The 20,404-nt window shown below is 38.8% G+C and overlaps 2 protein-coding genes across 3 annotated transcripts in view; one reads left to right on the top strand and one right to left on the bottom strand.

Annotated features, from left to right (window-relative positions):
• Positions 1–2,596: 2,596 nt before the first annotated feature.
• Positions 2,597–16,437, top strand: AGT (angiotensinogen). The gene is made up of 5 exons (XM_014059644.2): positions 2,597–2,734; positions 7,863–8,673; positions 10,642–10,900; positions 12,872–13,016; positions 16,047–16,437. Exons 2-5 carry the CDS (start codon positions 7,887–7,889, stop codon positions 16,233–16,235), a joined length of 1,380 nt encoding a protein of 459 aa, XP_013915119.2. The 5' UTR covers positions 2,597–2,734; positions 7,863–7,886; the 3' UTR covers positions 16,236–16,437.
• Positions 16,438–19,320: 2,883 nt separating this feature from the next.
• COG2 (component of oligomeric golgi complex 2) overlaps positions 19,321–20,404 on the bottom strand; it is a 37,136-nt gene continuing 36,052 nt past the window's right edge. For both annotated transcript variants that reach the window (XM_014059633.2, XM_087718108.1), the window contains exons 17-18: positions 20,146–20,326; positions 19,321–19,814 (exon numbers count right to left, since the gene is read on the bottom strand). In XM_014059633.2, the coding sequence (XP_013915108.2) occupies positions 19,713–19,814; positions 20,146–20,326 (283 nt within the window). In that variant the 3' untranslated portion in view covers positions 19,321–19,712. The remainder of the gene's footprint in view (positions 19,815–20,145; positions 20,327–20,404) is intronic.

Genomic DNA, 20,404 nt, shown 5'->3' with positions numbered 1-20,404 from the left:
GCTTCGAGTATTTAGAAAGAGCAAATTAGTTTTTGTGGGATACGGGATTAACATATATTAGGGCAGAAGAAATATCAGTACTACAGTATGCTGTGAATTGTGAACAAGATAGTGAGTAGTTTTCCCACCAATAAAATTAGTAGGAATTTGGTGTCTTTGTAATATTTAACATGGTAAAGTAAGACAATCAGATTTGTAAAACACTGGAAGCCATACAATACTTTGAAAAACTGCATAAGGAAATAGTATCAATAAAGGAGAATATTTGTATCTCAGGGTAGAAATGAGGGGTTCTTGGTGCTCTCTGACTTTGCTTGTTTTCTTGCAGACATTTCATTACCCAAACTAGGTAACATCATCAGTGCGGTGCCAATTTTGGAAGACTGGCACAATATATACGTACATCTATATTTACCATTCATGATCACAAGGGGGCAGTAACAACTAAGAAGAAGGATTAAAACTCTCCCACTCCCAATGGAACAAAAGAAATAAATACTTTTCATCTATGAATTCACTTTGAATTTGTACAAGTGGGAAGTGGTGATGGATAAACGAACCTACGTGCAAATTAATTCTTTGTAAATTCATATGCTGGGCTTAAATATCTTAATTATTTTTATTCAGTAAAGTACCATATTTTGTGACATTGTGCCATATTTCGGCATTTATTTAAATAGAGAAATAAAACTGATTTGCAATGTAATTTATTTTTCTAACCAAACCTCTTTTTTCTCTTTGTTAGTGGCTAAATAAACCAAATTGGCAAACGAGGTTGGATGTGTGATTCAAAGAACTGAAAGGTCCTGTCACAATTGGCTTACCTATAGAGTAATGCAATCCTTTGGTAGAACAGAGTGATCGAGTACCATCCATTTGATGGTAAAATAATGAAATATAAGAACTCTGCACACAACATTTTAATAGGTGCAAATTTTCCTCCATCGAATATTCCTTTACCTTCCTTTTTCCACGCCATGTCGTGCTTATTTGATTACATGAAAGCTTTGATGAATGGATCCAAAAATCCATTTATTCCACCATTCCTGATGGGTTATTCTGAGTGAGCTTAAGTTAACCAGCCTTCATAATTTTACCTGAGTGTAGCTCCTTCTGCAATGGGATAATACAATATAGGAATTTAGCACCCACCCCCTCTACTATAAAAATGAAATATCCTAGGAAATATTAAAAAGGGAGAATATTATATTTCCCTGGTTGAGAAATAGAGAAATATGTTTCTAGGCAGGAGACAGACTTACTCTTAATAGCCTCCCCCCATTTTGTCAATGGGCCATTATGGCCTGAGCCAGTCTATTCTACATAACAAAGATCTACCTCCTTAAGACAGAGCCATTTCATTGCCCTTCATTGCACCACCTGCCAAGTTTCAACCAAACTTAGCACATAGACAACCTACAAAGCTAGCTATGATCTCTGACAGCAACCAATCAGGATACTCTTCCTGTGCCCCAGGAAGTTCAAAGCTCAGAGAGGCCATAAAACCCAGGGACTCTCAGCATCTCCTCCCTTTTCTTCCAGGAGCTCCAAGGCATGTGATCCTGTCCACCATTAAACCATCCTTCCAAACAGCCTCCATGTTTCCAGTGTCTTTTTCCCCACTTGGAACTGAATCCAGATGGACATTTCTTTCAACAATAGCTATGTCTGTGAAGTGTTCATATTGTTCTATGACGGTGGAATTCCCTTTCCCTTGACCCAAATCTTGCTGAGGCACAATGCCTAATTCCCAGGAGGAACAGAGTGGAGCTACATTACAAAAAGAGGAGAAAGGAAGAAAAAGATTTGGCCAAAAACTACTTTGAAGACATCTCAGAGAACAATTTGTTCTTGGAAACAATTGCTGAGGAAAAGTGTGTGCAAGTAATGTAAAATGGGTAGCCTGCCCATTATGGTCATAGATTGTGCAGGTCATTGTGTAACTGGACCCAATTTTACAAACTTTTTTGGAGTGGTCATTAAACAAATGCTGCAATTGTTAAGCAAATCCACTGTTCGCTGTGGGCATTTTTGCCCCAAAACAGAAGTAAACACGATTTTCAGCCAAAACAATGCAGTCATGGTCATGTGATTGGGGAACAGTGCAAATGGCTGTAAATGGCTAAATGACCAATCGTAAGTCAAGGACTAACTGGACATGGATATTTTCTATCCAAATTTAGCACCTGGTCAAAAGAACCAAGAAGTGGGACTGAGCCGAGGTGGCACAGTGGTTAAATGCAGCACTGCAGGCTACTTCAGCTGACTGCAGTTTTGCAGTTTGGCTGTTCAAATCTCACCGGCTCAGGGTTGACTCAGCCTTCCATCCTTCCGAGGTGGGTAAAATGAGGGCCTGGATTGTTGTTGGGGGCAATATGCTGACTCTACAATATAGCTGTGCTGGAGAATGAGCTCTCAGGCCACCTTTACTACAGTGGAGGTAGAATACTGAAATGACTAGGACTGGAGAGCAGACAGAAATCTGATGAAATGATCACCTAAGTCAATGTTTGCTCTCCTCCTTGGGAAAGAAAGGGACCCCCCCTTTTTTCCCAATACATGGAAAAACACATTTCTCAGAACATTGTCCATCACAGTCAGAGAACAGAGGGGACAGCTAATGTGTAACTGAGGTTAGGCAATCAGGAGGATAAAAGATGAGCCCAAGTGCTCCCTCAGGATTCGATCCTGAGCACAGAAAACAGCCTGAGATTCTTGCCCAAGGGACGGAGATGTGAGTAAGGTTTTTCTGTTGTTATTGATGGTGACGGAAAATAATGTTTTTTAAAATCCTGTTGAAAAATAGCAGTTTATTCTCTTTTTCTCAAAATCATTGAGGTTGTGGTAACTGTTTGCTTGCTTTTCCTTATTTCCCCCATAAGGTAAAATGCAACAGCGGTTGGATTTTGCATGAAACAGTGTGCCTATTTGTTTTTTTAACATGGTATATTATGGTTATAGGCACTCTGGTTTGTAAATAATAAAGCCACCTGATCTAGGCTGCCAAAATCGAGAGGACTGCAATAGGGCATTAAAGAGATACAGAAAACCCTACAATCTGGCTGTCTTCCATTGGTGGCCCAATTTTTGGCAAACACAGTTGAAGCAGCTCTAATAAATCATGGTATAACAAGCCAGTTTGGCTTAGTAGCTAAGGCACCAGAATAGAAAGTGAGAGACCATGAGTTCAAGTCCCTTCTGAAATCCAGTTTAGGACATTCTTTCTCTGCACAACTCACCTGACACTGTTGCTGTTGTGGAGAAAATAGGAGGAAAGTATGTTGAATATGTTCATTGTCTTCAATTTATTTTTTTAAAAAGCAATAAAGGTGGGATACAAATAAATAAAAATAAATATTTTTTTTAAAAAAATTATCCCCATGTTTCTATTGGGGATTATAAAAGGAAACCTAAGCAAGAAAAATCAATTAATTATATTCCATATAATAACCACAGCCAGAATTACCACAGCCAACATTCCTTCAAATGCAATGATAATAAAAAAGATGCTCGACTGTGCAGAAAAGGATAAATTAACCATGGAATTAAAAGCATAATACTATAAGATCTAGAATAGGTGGTACAATTGGCTATAAATTAGACACAAAATTAATACATAAAGAGTACCTAGGAACAATATAGTAAAGTGAAAAACTATATACGTATAAATATAGCAAATAATGCTAAAAGTTAAAGGTATTATGTATGTATGTGTGTGTACATATACGCACACATATGTATAATATGTAATGTATAAGAGACTATAAAACTTAAAAAAATGTAAATAAAATGAATATCGGTATCGGAACACTGTAAGGATTGGAAATGCTGTTTTAAAGTTTAAAAAGGTTGAATAAAAATTATTTAAAAATAAATAAATAAATAAAATAAAATATTATATATAACCTTGGCTACTCTAGCATATTCAAAAACCTGTTTAAATTAACTATAGTTTAGTGTGATATGCAAATCTCAGTTCATATGCAACTTTTATCATCTAAACTTAAAGTTTGATAAAAAACTAATTAACTATATGCACACAAGTAAACAGTGAGGTTTTACACAAACAATTTATAGGGTCACTAACCATCAGATGGCAGTATAAAACCTGTTGGCATTAGCTGGACCACTACAGCACTGGTGGAACAATACGGCAATCCCTCATTTTACAGATTGTACAGAGTACATTAACCCCTGGAATAATTTCAAATTGCCCAGATTGCAAATACATGTAAAGGGTGAGTAAGTAAAGATGCAAAAGGAAAAAAATAAATAATGATTAGCAGATCTGGGCTGTAGAAATCTAGATAATCTGATAGCCCTAAAATTTAATGGATGAATGGGAGAAAGAGTACATGTTAAAGCAGAATATCCATTAAATCCAAATAGGATTTAATGCACACACAAACTGGCCTATGGGGTGTGCCAAAGCAAACAACAAAAAGCAGATTTGGCTTATTGTGTTCAAAGTCCACTAAACGGAAACCCATAAAACTGAAGGTTTCGTGCAATGATACAACTTTATGAGAACCAGATAAAATGTCAACAGAGAGCAAATGCTGTTCTTTAAATATTTGCAGTAGAAGTGGTTTCTGGGGAGATAATTCCTACAGCTACTAAATGAAAAAAGGAGGCATGAGTCTTCTATGAATAAATTATGATAATTGAGATACTCAGTCCTCTTACTAGAATAATAGGCAATAATACAGGTAGTCATCTTTTCCTCCCTGTTGCTTTTTATCTGTACGTAAATAAAAAGAGTAAGACAATTAGTGGAGAAAACATATGAATATGGATGAAAGCCCATTCTCTTTTGGAAATTCTGTGAACAAGGAAGTGTGATTTCAGAATAAAATCTATAGAGAAGCAGCTCATATGGAATAGTCAAGAAATGGCACAGGAAGAAAGAAAAGGATATTTGTGGGCAAGATGAAAATTCCCAGTCATCAGTAATTGATAACAAGCCACAATGTCACTGTGTAGTAGTAGTAGCAGCAGCAGCAATAGTAATTTATTAATTGAGGAGTCTTATGATCATATTAAAAACATTTTGTGTTTGTGTGCCATTATACTATTGATACCATCTGTGCTATGACATCATAGCATGTATCACTTTCCCTTCTTGTGTCCCTTTTCCTCCTGTGTTGATGTTGGTATGCTTCACCTGTAATATATATCACCTTCTCTATATTTTAAAAAAATATAGAGAAGGTGATATAGACCAGCGATCACCAACTGGTGGTCCGTAGATCACTGGTGGTTTATGAGAAAATTTTTGCGGTCTGCAAAAAAATTATTTGCATTAAATACTATTCAACTTTTTAAAAAATCATATTAGTGGTCCGCAGGATTTAAAATTTCAAATTTAGTGATCCCTGAGGTCCAAAAGGTTGGTGACCCCTGATATAGACGGATGTTTCTCAATCTTGGAAGCTTTAATATGTGTGGACTTCAATTCCAGAACCTCCCAGCAAGCACAAGGAAATTGGGTCGAGTACTTCTTAACATTTTTTACAAACAAATTTTCATGACCTCTTTATATGAGTCTGGAAAAAAGACGCAGTTGCTAAAGAAAAAAAGGATATTTATTTCAATTAGCACTGGGCTGCTGTTTTCTTTCCCAATAAGTAAAAACTGCTTTAAGAAGTAGAAGCAGCTTTTCCTGTCCTGGAAGCAATGTACCATGTTGGATCACCAATATCAATATGAATATTAGGCACAAAAATATGTTTTAAGAATGTAATTCATATATCAATATTCATATTTTTGTAGAGGTGCAGATTGAGAAACTATAACATCTTGCTTGTAAATAGAATGGATACCATTTGCTCCTTCAGACCATTGTCCAAATGTTGGACAGTGGATGGACACTATTTTTACCAGCATCATACAAAGAGAGGATTTTCCTACACAAACAATGATATATGGTCAATCTGTTTTAGAGTTTTATTTTTTATTAAATTTAGCTTCACCTCAGGGTTAGATGCTTCAATGATTAAATCAATAAATTTTATATAAAATAAGATTTTAGACATCATTCTTTTGGTAGTGAGGTTCTTCACTGGATATACCACACATAGGCTGCAAATCTCTGGGTGAGTCTTTGCTGCTATTTAGTGTCATCCAGATTATTTTGCAGCCCATCTATTATAGTCTCACTTTTATGAACTGGCTTCTTAAAGCAGCTATATATTTTCTGAGGCTAGTGTGGGGAAAAAGGAAGTTGCTTTAAAGAGTCATCAGGGAGCGCAAAGTCTAAATCATTTTTTCCCCATTATTTCTAAACCACTACTATACAAAGATGGAGTTTGGTGGCACCTAATTCCAGATGGGATGTGGTGGCTAAGACGCTGAGCTTGTCAATTGAAAGGTCGGCAGTTCGATGGTTTGAATCCCTAGTGGCTCATAATGGAGTGAGGTCCCATTACTTGCCCAGCTTCTGCCAACCTAGCAGTTCGAAAGTAAAAATGCAAGTAGAAAAAATAGGAAAAACCTTTGGTGGGAAGGTAACAGTGTTTCATGTGCCTTTAGCATTTAGTCATGCTGGCCACATGACCACGGAGATGGCCAAAGCTGGCTCTTTATCTTTGAAATGGAGATGAGCACCGCTCCTTAGAGTCGGGAATGACTAGCACATATGTGCGAGGGGAGCCTTTAGCTTTATTTTTAATTCCAGGTAATAATTGTAATCTTAATTAGGTTAGTCTATATTAGGACTGCCTTGAAAGACGTCCACATGAAGATCTGTTGAGAGGATAGGCAAATGTTGAGTTCCATGTTTAGTACTCCTCTATGCCATTCAGCGAGAAAGAGGCTAATGTGTAACTCAATCTCATGCAAATTGAATGTACTTGGCTAAAAGTTATGTGCAGGAAGAGCTTGAGTAAGCCAGATTGTAGTTCTAGCTGGTCATCACCAATCCCTTGTCTTCATGATGCAACATTAGAAGGGATATTTTAGGAAGGATTGTTTTACATATTGTTTGAGGCATGTTTAATACTAACTCACAAGCCATGATCAGTAAGTCCTCTTACGTGAGCATTTATATAAATCAAAAGAAGGCTGTTCATTCAAGTGAAAATAAATAAGTCAAAGCCATTACTGGCGGAGTTTATACAGTATGCTAAGCAAAACCTAAATGTAGTCTATTGTTGTTTGGTAAGATCTGCATAGTTGCTTTTGGACTTAAGGACTGTATATGGCAGCTTCATCTTTTCAAACAGCAGTTAGTGAGAAAAAGTGTTTTTTTTAAAGGTGTCCCTATTAAACAGAATATATTTTAAAAATTATGCAAGGCTGATGTAAAATGAAATAATATGCCAAAAGGAAAAAGGAATAAGGTCTTGCAATTGTCCATCTCTGGAAATGTCTTCCGGAAAAACCAATATAGTATTGTATCATGGAATATATAATTCTATTGATGAATGTATTCTATTTCATTTTTCTTTATGTACACTGGGACTACATGCACCAAAGACAAATTCCTTGTGTGTCCAATCACACTTGGCCAATAAAGAATTCTATTCTATTCTATTCTATTCTATTCTATTCTATTCTATTCTATTCTATTCTGTTCTGTTCTGTTCTATTCTAGTCTAATCTAGTCTAGATTTGCTAAACATGCTTATACATAATTAAACTCAGTTTTATAACACAGTGCATCACACTGTAGTAACATGCAATCAAATACTTTATGTTTCAATGAATTATAGAAACACAGCTGGATAATGGCAAATTTTCCATGTAGGCTAATGGATGCTTCCTAAGTACATACATTAATTTCTATTTAATAAAAGGAAAGCCTGCCCAAAATCCATAAAATATCCATTGATGACAGTTGTAATTATTTCTTTCTGAAACAGACACAGGTGAAGATCCACGTCAAGATGAAACTTGGAGTCATTTTGCTATGTGTTCTTCTGTACCTTACCACTGGAGGCTGCGATCGGGTATATGTTCACCCCTTTTTCCTGGTTGACTTTAACAATATCAATGCCAACAGCTGCAAGGAGCTGGGAGAAAGAGAACCGCTGGTGAAGACGTTTGTTCCCCTCTCAATTGAGTCCCATTTCACTTCAACATATGAAGAGAGTCTGAGGAACAAGAGTGAGGAAGAAGAGAAACGCCTGGGTGTGAACTTCTTAAAAGACCCCATTTCTATTCTTGGTGCCCGTTTTTACAAAGAGCTGAAGAAAATACATGAAAACAGCAATATTATCCTCTCTCCTATATTCATATACGAGTCTCTATTATCCATTTATTTAGGGGCTTCTGGAGAAACAGCAACCAATCTGCAGATTTTATTAGGGTTTAACCCACCATCCAGTGACTCACATTGTACCTTCAAAATAGATGGACATAAAGTTCTCTTTGCCCTGAAGATCATCCTGAATGCTCCCTTACGCTTCAGGGACACAGAGGGACTGATTTTCTCCAAGCTGTTGTGCCTTTTCTCTGCTCCTGGTGCCCATTTATCTGAGTCTTTTGTCCATGAATTGGCCTTTCCAGATGTTAATTTCCACATTCGAGCTGTGGATTTCACCAACCCCACAGAGGCAGCAAAACAAATAAATGCATTTGTCGAAAGCAAGAGCGCACACAGAATCAAGGGTCTTCTGGCTGACATTGATCAGGAAACCACCCTGCTGTTGACAACTTACACTCATTTCAAAGGTACCTAACAGGGAATTGCCACAGAGTAAGACCAATGACAATCTTAGAAAGGAGCAGATCGGGGGAAAATAATAATAATAATAATAATAATAATAATAATAATAATAATAATAATAATAATAATTATAAATCACAAAATACCAGGACTTAAAAATCAAAATTCAACGACTATGGCACAAACCAGCAGTGGTAATTCCAGTGGTAATTGGCACACTGGGTGCTATCCCAAAAGCACTGGGATTACATTTAAAACAGTTAAAAATTGACAAAATCACCATCAGTCAAATGCAAAAAGCCGCACTGCTTGGATCTGCACGCATATTACGAAAATACGTTACGAAGTCCTAGGCCCCTGGATGGGGCCCGACTAGTAACCAATGCCAAATCCAGCGAAACAACTGGCCGCTGTGATACAATTGTATAATTTGAAACTTGTAAAATAATGCAATAACTACTTTGTCCATTTGTTAAAATGGGTTAGTGTAGTGACTGTGTAATAAAATATGTGTTCATCAGGTCTGTAACACAGAATATAACTTGAATAACCCTTATTATTACCATAATTCCCTCTTATCAAAATTAACTTCTGACAGATTAAATGGGCATTCAGATATAGTGTGTTAGATGCCTATCTTTTCACCATTAGAATATATTCCCATTCCTCACCAAGGAATCTCGGGATGGGGAAGAGAGTTGCTTGGAAGATATATATTGTTCTGAAAAAGGGGATAGGAGGAATTAGTCATTGTGACCTGCAACTGTGAAAAGGGGAATCATATGATCTGGTTATCTCTCATACCAGAGTCAGCCAAGTCTATATTTGTTTTTGTGCCTTCGAGTCAGTGTTGACTCCTGATTACTTCCTGGATTAGTTTTTGTGTTTTTGCAGTTTTCTTGGCAAGGTTTTTCAGAAGTAGTTTGTCCTTGCTTGCTTCTTCCTAGGACTGAGAAAGTGACCAGTCCAAGGTCACCTAGCTGTTTGGCACCCAAGGTGAGACTAGAACTCACAGTCTTTATAGTCTGATGCCTTTACCACTACACCAAACTGGTTTTGTGTGACTGCTCATAGGATACAATTGTAGAAAATAGTTATGCTATTTTTAAAAGGTTATGACTGCAGTGTGTGAGAAACCTTTATAGGAGAAAAGTATAGTGGTTCTATTCCTGTAGTATAAGGACTTTCTGGAGATTCTTAGAGCATCTATTGTGGTTTCAAAGGATACTTGTTGAAGATCAGTTTCCCAAGCAGATTTTTAATTGCGGGGAAATATAGTGCATATTTTTGAGCCTCTTAAGGTTTCTCAGCTCATAATCAAAAGCAATACACACAATTAATTAAAGTAATACTTCACTTAACACTTTGAATTTAGTTTCCCTACTCTTATATTCTGCCAGTTTTGATTTACTGTTTTATGGTTTTGTGTTATAAGTTCCTTTGGTTAAATTCTGCAAGAAGAGTAGTGAATAAAGGGATAAATATACAGGGCGGGGCATAACCTTTTCCTAGGGGGTCACAGCAAGATCGACAGCAGTTTACAACTTCCACGACACCTCATTTTAAAGCCCATAAAAAACTGAATTGAATGAGCTATTAAATGTTAAATTTGTTTCGGTTGAAACTTTGAGAATGAATTTGGAAACTGTGTTGAAAAATCTGGAAAATCGAACGGAACTGTTTGAAGATTTGTTGTGTTCTTATCCACCTCGTTTGAATGCTGTTCGAAGGGCTAATGGTGGTCATACTGACTATTAAATCGTGTCAATAAACTCAGTTTTTGATGGGCTTTCGAATGGTGTATGAATTATTTGTGTTGTTATTACAAGTGTTGCTGTGACCCCCTAGGAAAAGGTTATGCCCCGCCCTGTACATTGCATGTAATATTCAGCTGTATTCTTTTTATGCCAAAGAGGGGAAAACAATTAGTTTCTTCTAACCATATTTTCATTTGTTTTTCATTTGTTTTTCAGCTGTAATAAACGGAGCGTCCCCACTCAAAGAACCCCAAGAATTCTGGCTTGATTCCCAAACTAAGATCTTTGTTCCTATGATGACAGTAACTGGAGTCTTCAAGCATAAATACCATGCAGGACTTTCCATTGTCAAAATTCCTCTCAGCAAAAGTTTATTTTTGCTGCTCTTACAGCCTAGCAACAGCAATCAGCTACATAGCGATGATCAATATTCTTTGACACCTTCTTTGGAATGGTTCCAAGGCTTGAAATCGAAGTACGTTCACACATTCATCATAACACTAGGCACCCATAAAAACTTCATAACAATATGAACAGTTTGATAGTAGATCCAATTACCCAAGGAGGTGGTGGATAATTGTCTCCTCTTCAGGCTAGACAGTCATGTGTCTCTGGAATGCTTTAATTTATATTCTTCCACAGTGCGGAAAGTGGGATATGATGGCAGAAATGGTCACTTGCAATTCTATTATTCTAAGAAGATCTTTGTAGAATCAGGGAGAGTCCAGATGTGCTAGGTATGAGATTCTCCAATTGATGGAGAAGTTAAAGTTTAGTTTTCATCTTACCATTCATACAAGAACAACGGATTGGAAACTAATCAAAGAGAGAAACAACCTGGAATTAAAGAGAAATTTCCTGGCAGTTAGAACAATTAACCAGTGGAACAACTTGCCTCCAGAAGCTGTGGGTGCTCCAACACTGGAGGTTTTTAACAAGAGATTGGATAACCATTTGTCTAAAATGGTAAAGGGTTTCTTGCCGGAGCAGGAGGTTGACTAGACAACCTCTAGGGTCCCTTCCAACTCTCTTATTCTGTTATTATGTACCAGGGATATGTAATTTGTGACACTCAAATATCACGAGACTGGACTAAATGGGGACCTGGCCCATCTCTGGCATCACAGAATTTAGAATTTATCTCAGTATTTAAATATCCTCCAAATATAGGTAGACCTTGACTCACAATCACAGTTGAGCCCAAAATTTCTATTGCTAAGTGAGACAGTTGTTAAGTTGGTCTTGCCTCATTTTTTTACCTTTCTGGTCACAGCTGTTAAATGGATCACTGCAGTTCAGTTAGTAACACAGTTGTTAAGTGAATCTGGCTTCCCAATTGATTTTGCTTGTCAGAAGGTCACAAAAGGTGATCATATGACCCTGGGATACTGCAACCCTCATAAATATGAATCAGTTGCCAAGCATGTGAATTCTGACCACGTGGCCATGGGGATGCTGCAATGGTTGTAAGTGTAAAAAATGAAAGCGTTAAATCACTTTTTTCAGTGAACAGTCACTGATTGTAACTTCAGGATCACCTATATTTATTTTTATTCCAAACCATAATTTTCTTTAGGATTCAAGCCCATATATTACGAGAGTATCCATCCACTCAAGAATGGCATTGTAATCTGTCCTGCATTGATTTGGGTACCTAGATACAAGACACCAAAAAGAATAAGAAATTAATCAGGTGGTGGCAGTTTAAGCTGATATGATTAAGAGAAGGGACCTTTAATACACCACAGAACAAACTATTTGTGCACAACACAGAAAGGGAGCTGTGTAGCATTTCTGTGCAGAATTCCAAATAGATACAAAATCAAAGTAGATATTTGCCAAGTTACTTTAGGGAAAGTGTTGTTTTTGCTTCATCTTGATGAAAAGAGACACTTTTAGAGGACATTATACAAAGGGATCAAGTGCTTGAGCGGAAAGGAGCAAGCACAGGTGTCATGTCTGAATTTGGGTGCCTTTTTTATATAGACCCTGGCATGGTTGTCACTTTAGTGCATATTTAGGAAAGGGGCACTCTCCCTTCCTCCTACACTCGATGAGAGATAACCACTACTCCCTTTGTTAAGAGAGAAGCAACCAAGTCCCATTTCCCTTCCAGTTTATAGGTGATCTCAGTGGCAAATCCAACCCTAAATCCTCCAGAAGCCCATAACCAGCACTTCTTGGAATTTATTTATTTTTATTTATTTTTTAGAATTTGTCAAACAACAATGAGAACAATAAAAGAAAAAATACAATGATAGGGACTGACAACTGAAGTATGAAGTGACAACTCTTTCATAATCTTGTGCTTTGCCCTTTCCCCTCCTCTTTCTTTTTCTTTTTTTCTTTTTTTCTTTCTTTTTTTCTTTCTTTCTTTCTTTCTTTTTTTCTTTCTTTCTTTCTTTCTTTCTTTTTTTCTTTCTTTCGTTCTTTCTTTCTTCTGCAGACAAATCCACTTGACTTTCCCAAGGGTGTCCTTTAACAGCATATTCGACCTTCAAGAACTCCTTAGGAAACAGGGGATGCCTAATCTGCTTGGAAAAGAAGCCAATCTCAGATTGCTAAGCAGTAGTAATGTGACCATTGGAAAGGTATGCTGTTGTTGACCTTTGCTCTTTGTAAGCATGCTAATCTATCGGTTTGGGCCATGTATTCAATATCCAAGGGCAGATAATATACAGTATATCAGGGATAGGGAACCATAGCCCTTTTATGACTTGTGGACTTCAACTCCCAGAATTCCTAAGCCAGCGATAGATGGATGGATAGATGGATAGATGGATAGAGGGAGGGAGGGAAGCGGGGGGAGAGATGATAAATTGTGGCACAAACCATATAAGCCGAGTTGGCAGTTGAGTTTCCCAGGCTTATGGTTCTGGGGGATTTCAACCTGCCTTCTATCGGCGCTCACTCTGATGGAGCGCAGGAGTTCATGGCTTCCATGAAAGCCATGGGCTTGACCCAAGTAATCCAGGGCCCAACTCACTCGGCGGGTCACATGCTCGACCTCATATTTTTCTCGGAGCAGTGGAGTTGTGACCTTGGTCTGAGGGGTAGTGAGATCTTACCCCTGTCATGGTTGGACCACTACCTACTGAGGCTTGACTTTCGGAGACCAAACCCCCACTGTAGGGAGGAGGAACCGACCAGGTGGTTCCACCCCAGGCGACTTATGGACCCGTCGGGCTTCCAGACGGAGCTTGGGGTTATTCCTGATACTCTCGCCTGCAGTCCGGCGGAGACTCTGGTTGCTGCCTGAAATTCAGCAGCGACAGAGGCTCTTAACCGGATTGCGCCTTTACGGCCGATCCAAGGCAGTGGATCCAGGAGGGCCCCTTGGTTTACTGAGGAACTCCGGGAGATGAAGCGCCGAAAGAGACGCCTAGAGCATCGATGGAGATCCAGTAAGTCCGAGTCAGACCGAGCACTTTTAACAACCAGCGTCAGAGTTTACATCCGGGCAATTAGGACGACAAAAAGAACATACATTGCCTCTCTGATTGCTTCCGCTGAGTCGCGCCCATCCACCTTGTTCAGGATAACCCGTTCCCTCCTAAATAGGAGGGATACGAGCGATCCTTTGCAAGGCAGAGCTGAGGACTACGTCCAATTCCTCGCGGATAAAGTTGCTCGGCTTCGGCCGGACCTGGACTCCAATCCCACAGAACCAGCTGAGGCACCAAGGGATAATCTGATAGGACATCACTGGATTGATTTTCAGGCTGTTACCCCTGAGGACATGGACAAGGCCATGAAAGCTGTAAGTGCCTCCACATGTGTACTGGACCCGTGCCCCTCCTGGCTGGTTGTTAACAGCAGGGAGGTGACACGGGGCTGGATCCAGGCGGTTGTTGCCGCCTCCCTTCGGGAGGGGGTCTTTCCCCCCGCATTAAAGGCGGCGGTGGTGAGACCCCTCCTGAAGAAACCATCTTTGGATCCAGCCATCTTAAACAACTATCGTCCAGTCTCCAACCTCCCCTTTGTGGGGAAGGTTGTTGAGAAGGTGGTGGCCTTTCAGCTCCAGCGGTCCTTGGAGGAAACCAGTTATCTAGATCCCTTCCAGTCAGGTTTCAGGCCTGGCTACAGCATGGAAACCGCTTTGGTCGCATTGATCGATGATCTCTGGAGAGCCAGGGATGGAGGTCATGCCTCCATCCTGGTACTCCTTGACCTCTCTGCGGCTTTCTATACCATCGACCATGGTATCCTTCTGTGACGACTGCGGGAGGTGGGGGTGGGAGGCACTGTCTTACGGTGGTTCTCCTCTTACCTCTCGGACAGGTCGCAGTCGGTGTTGGTCGGAGTGCAGAGATCGACCCCTAGGCCCCTAACGTGTGGGGTGCCGCAGGGTTCGGTCCTGTCCCCCCTCCTCTTTAATATCTACATGAAACCGCTGGGCGAGATCATTCGACGGCATGGGATAAAATACCACCAGTATGCGGACGATACACAGCTGTATCTGTCCGCCCCGTGCCAACTCAATGAAGCGATGGACGTGATGTGCCAGGGCCTCGAGGCTGTTAGGGACTGGATGGGGGTTAACAAGCTTGTACTCAATCCAGATAAGACCGAGTGGCTGCTGTGCTTCCCTCCTACTAATTGGCCAAGTGTTCCACCTCTCAGGCTGGGGGGGTCAAACAGTATACCCCTCAGATAGGGTCCGCAACTTGGGAGTCCTCCTGGACCCACAGCTGACTTTTGAACACCATTTGTCATCTGTGACCAGGGGGGCATTTGCCCAGGTCCGCCTGGTGCACCAGTTGCGTCCCTACCTGAACCGGGAGGCTCTCACAACAGTCACTCGTGCCCTTGTGACCTCCAGACTGGAGTACTGCAACGTGCTCTACATGGGGCTGCCCTTGAAGAGTATTCGGCGACTTCAGCTTGTCCAGAATGCAGCCGCGTGAGCGATCGTGGGTGCGCCTCGGTTCACCCACGTAACACCTATCCTCCGCGAGCTGCACTGGCTGCCTGTTGATCTCCGGGTACGCTTCAAGGTGCTAGTTGTCACCTACAAAGCCCTTCATGGTATTGGATCTGGGTACTTGAGAGACCGCCTACTGCCAATTACCTCCACTAGACCAATTAGATCCCACAGACTAGGCCTCCTCCGAATTCCATCAGCCGGCCAGTGTCGACTGGCGACTACCCGGAGGAGGGCCTTCTCTGTGGCTGCTCCGACCCTCTGGAACGAACTCCCCATGGAGATTCGTACCCTCACCACCCTCCAGGCCTTCCGCATAGCCCTTAAAACCTGGCTGTTCCGACAGGCCTGGGGCTAAAGACTCGCTGCCCCACTTCGAATGGTATGACTGTTGTGCTTTTTTAATTATGCATGGTTTTTATGTTTTTGGTAACTTTGTTTGTTTTTCCCCTCCCTTTGAGTTGTGAGCCGCCCTGAGTCCCTTTCAGGGAAAAGGGCGGCATACAAATAAATTAAAATGAAAAAAAAATATGAAATGAAAGCCTTCTACAAACATACAACTTTTTTTAAAAACCAAATTTCCAAACCTCTTTTATTAGCTTTTAAAATACCTTTTCATTAATTGGGCTTTTTTCATTTATAATCTTAGCACTACGCTCTACTGACTGAGATTTACTATCTTTGTTTTTGCTTTCAGATCATAAATCAGCAACTTTTTGAGCTCAGCCCCAGTGAAGAAGATCCAGTAGAAGCTCACACAGAAGAAAATGCCAGCGAGAAACTTAAAATAACATTTAACAGGGCGTTTTGGTTCAGAATGTATGAAAAAGAATCAGCTGCATTGATTTATTTTGGCCAAATAACAAATCCCCTAAATGAAACATAAATTCTGGATGGGGGTGGGTGGAGAACAGTTTTCTGTAATCCTTTAATCTTTTTCCTGCAGTACTTAGTTTTTATGTTTTTTAATCTTGCTTTGAAAACTAATGCATTTTCAGAAATAAACTTGACAAATTTATCAATAGAACTTTATAAAAAAATACTGGTTTACATAATGATTAATAAAGTGCTCACATCTCTTAAGACTATTATAAGATAAAGTAGATCATTTCCCATTTACTGAGAGATTCCAATGTGTGCTGGATTTAAGCCAAATATATAAATTTTAATCCATAGTTTATGGTTTAGCAAACCCAACTATTTTGGCTTATTCAACAATATATGTGGATCTAAATATTTCCTGTGAAAGAACTCTGCCACTCAAAAATATGGGGAATAATATATCTGGAACAGAGAACTTAGTAACCAGTTTCTACCTTCTATTTAAAGACAGCATATTCGACATTTAGCTATGTCTATGTTTAATTGTTGCACAACTAAGTTTAGCTACATTGGGATAATGTTACAATTAAACTCTATTCATGTCACAGGAACTTACTTCATCGAAGCTGCACATGCAAGTCATCTTTGTGTCCCCAGTGTACTCACTCAACTTTTTGGGCTAATGGTATACAGCCTAATCTTGGTCAGTAATCCCTCTGCTTGCATTTTCTAAGCCTTTCCATGCTTGGGTTGTGGGATTTTTAACAATTTGTATGAAACATTCAACCACCCATGACCAAATGTAGTATGAAGGCCATGGAGTGAGATATTTGTTCTATGCCAGGAGGAACATTCCAAGTCCAGAACAAATTGTGAAAAAAGAAAAATTAAGTAGCTTAATCTGCAAGGTTGATTTAGTACACCTACTTTGTGTCTAAAAATCATTAACTCCCACTCCACAAGCATGGGAAAAAATTGCCATCATTAAAAATAAATGTAGAACTCAAGCTGAATTGTTTGAACCATACGTTTGAAATACTTGAATATCTGGTCATATCTTCTGAGACACACACCAGAGGTGGTATTCAGCAGGTTCTGACCAGTTCTGGAGAACTGGTAGTGGAAAGTTTGAGTAGTTTGGAGAACTGGTAAATACCACCTCTGACTGGCCCCACCCCCATCTATTCTCTGCCTCCCGAGTCCCAGCTGATCAGGAGGAAATGCGATTCTGCACTAATTTTCCCCTGGAGTGGGGAGGAAATGGAGATTTTACAGTATCCGTCCCCTGCTACGCCCACCAAACCACCCCACAGAATCCGTAGTAAAAAAAATTGAATCCCACCACCAACACACACTGACTAGGAAAAAAAAGTGATAATCGGATGCACTTTTTGGTCATAACAACACTCCAGCTCCAGCTTAAAATCGATGGTGGGAAAGAGCTCAGGACTGCTGGATTCACTATCCAGAGCAGGGTGCATTTACAACTAAAGTGTTTATACATTTATATACTTGTTTATAAATTTACTCCGAGAGCCACAGCTTCCAGACCAAAATTCATATATTTGCTTCATAGTTTGTCCCTCCTTTTCACCTTGGCATTATAATTCATAGGTCTATATGCATTCCTTTGAAACAGGATCCAAAGTGGATATTAAACATCCTAATGGTGAATCTTTTTTTTTTCCTTTATGGGGAATCAGGAAAACATAATTTGTTTGATTGGCATCTAGTAGTAGGCAGAAATAAAACTAATTTAAGGTAAGGCCCTCTCCCCTTTGCTGTCCAGCACTCTGATTGGAACATTTTAATATCAACTAATAGCAATTATTAGGTACTGACCACATCGTAAGAACCACTGTGATTCCAGGATACTTTGTCTCTGAAGTCATAACAATGTACATTTCTTCAAATACAGAACTTCTTCCTGTCAGGACTCATCTATGTTTTCAAATTAGGTACTGGCTACATCATGACAGCCAGGAGCCACAATTCAGCCTCCCAACCTTCCAGGGATCATGCTATGTTATAATGACCCCATGGATGGGGGAAAAAAACGTGTTTCACAATTTCAATGATGGAAATAGGGATTTTAATGGAAATTGAATTTCCAGGTCCCTAAATTCAAAGATGCTGATAAAGTTAACTGAAGACGAAATAGAATTCAAACCAGAACTATTTCTTTTGGTAATCATAAATGATAAACAAGAGGGTAATATATTTAATAATACATATTATTATGGCAGCAAGAATGGTCTTTTCCCCAAACTGGAAAAACAGGGAAATTCCACAAGAGGAGGAAGTAATTCTGATTTGTGCCAAAATGGATAAATTGACGTGAGAATTGAAGAACAAAGACAAATCAGAATATTATAAGATCTTTGGTAAACTTTATCAATCGTTGGAAGAAAAAAGGAAAGACACTTTCCTTGACTTAAGGCCCTGACTAAGATTTATAGAATGGAGATTAGAATTATGTATGAAATCATAACAGTGAAAATGTGTAAGACAAGAACAAAGCAACATGGATGAAAATACGATATCCTTATATTTGTAAATACTGACTAGACCAATCGTAAATAAGCATGGTGGTTATAATATCTAACTTTATATACTTGTATGTATGGCAAAGACATTGCCAGGATGGTTACAATGTTTTAATGTGTGTTTAATAAAAAACTTTCTAATTAAAAAAAAGGATTTCCAGGTACTGAGAAGGGTTTCCCATAACCACTCTAAAATGCCAATTAAGGCTGTAAAGAACACTCTTTAATTAGCTATGAATTCTGAGATTTTTGAGATAATACAATAAACCTCTATTAAATAAATACTACAACTCTATCTCTTTCATTCACTTATTGTATGCCAACAAAAGAAAAGTAGCAAGTAGTCTTCAACGAAAAGTCACTTGGGGAAACATTTGATTTTCTTCACAAGGTTAGAGAAACATTTTGACTCGGAATAAAAGATGCCACCCATTGATGAAAAAGTTCAAAATTGTTTTCTTTTTAGAAAACCAAGAATAGTTCTTTATAAACTCAAAAGTAATATGATACAAACAATTCTTAGATGTCACGACATTGCTACTCTTACATCTTTAAACTATTTTAATCAGAAAATAAACCATAAAAACACACAAGTCATAGGAATATACTTAACACCACTGTTTATTCTAACAAAATTTACAAAAAGACAAAATCCTTTTTGTTCATTTTAATCATCTTAAATTCATTTTTTCTGCATGATAATAATTTACAATAAAAATAAAAATATTTCCATAATCCTATGGCAGAATACGTAGAAATATATAAACTGCCTTCCATATAACGGAAAACCAAAATAAAAGTTCTCCCCTGTATGTTTCTTTATTTTCACAAAATGAGTTTTTCTATTTTGAGATAAATTTAAATCTGTGCTGAAGTTGCATTAGGAAGCACTTTTTTTTGCTATATAGTATTTGGCAAAGAAAAGTAAAAATAAAAAATAAACTTGTTTTCTTTTTTGGAAGCTAGGTCTCTTCATTAAAAAGCTGGAGATTATGTTATGTTTGTTCGGTGGCTATCTGATCTTTAGCAGCTTGAACAAGCTCCGAAAGAGTGGAAAAACTTTTAATGTTGCTCAGCTGCATCCCCATCCTCTCCATCTAAAACAAAACATCAAATTTACTAATTATTGCATTGTAAGGAACGCCAGGAATATTTCAAACATAACAGAAAATCTACAATGTGAGAATTGGATTTCAAGAAGTTACACATACACCCTCCAACACTTCCCCCCCCCCAGCAAAAAAAAATCATGTTGTGAAATAAACTGGACCAATATCAAATGACCGACCAAAAGATACCAAAAGCAAGAGGGAATGATCGTCCAAAAGATTTTGAACTGAAGTTTGTATGGCCAAACTCTAACACATTAACAGCTATATTTATGCAACCCCACCCCCAACCCTTAACTGTTTTTGACATTTAGGTTACCTGCATTCCAAAATGTTCTACATCTAGAACTAACTGTAGGCGGATTTTGTTATCATCACACATGCCTCCAGAAGGGGAGGGATTATTTGCAGTTACAGTTTTTCTGGCTTGTTTTAGCCTCTTCAAGCTCTCTTCCATTTTCCTTACAGAATTTAGTATATCTGATACTGTATCCAAGTACCTACATGAAGAGGAATTGATGGATTAGATTATGAGTACTTGTGGACAGAACTTCATTTGGGGGTGGGGGAAGAGTGTA

Source organism: Thamnophis sirtalis, unplaced genomic scaffold (assembly GCF_051295495.1).
Source record: "Thamnophis sirtalis isolate CommonGarterSnake01/CBP01778 unplaced genomic scaffold, rThaSir2_p1.2 scaffold_6, whole genome shotgun sequence".
NCBI lineage: Eukaryota > Metazoa > Chordata > Lepidosauria > Squamata > Natricidae > Thamnophis > Thamnophis sirtalis.
This window is presented reverse-complemented; position numbering and strand designations above follow the sequence as displayed.

Coding starts and splice junctions, on each gene's coding strand:
- AGT (XM_014059644.2), top strand. CDS start 7,887: ATGAAACTTGGAGTCATTTTGCTATGTGTTCTTCTGTACCTTACCACT. Junction 8,674..10,641: donor AACTTACACTCATTTCAAAG/GTACCTAACAGG, acceptor TTTGTTTTTCAG/CTGTAATAAACGGAGCGTCC. Junction 13,017..16,046: donor GTAATGTGACCATTGGAAAG/GTATGCTGTTGT, acceptor TTTTGCTTTCAG/ATCATAAATCAGCAACTTTT.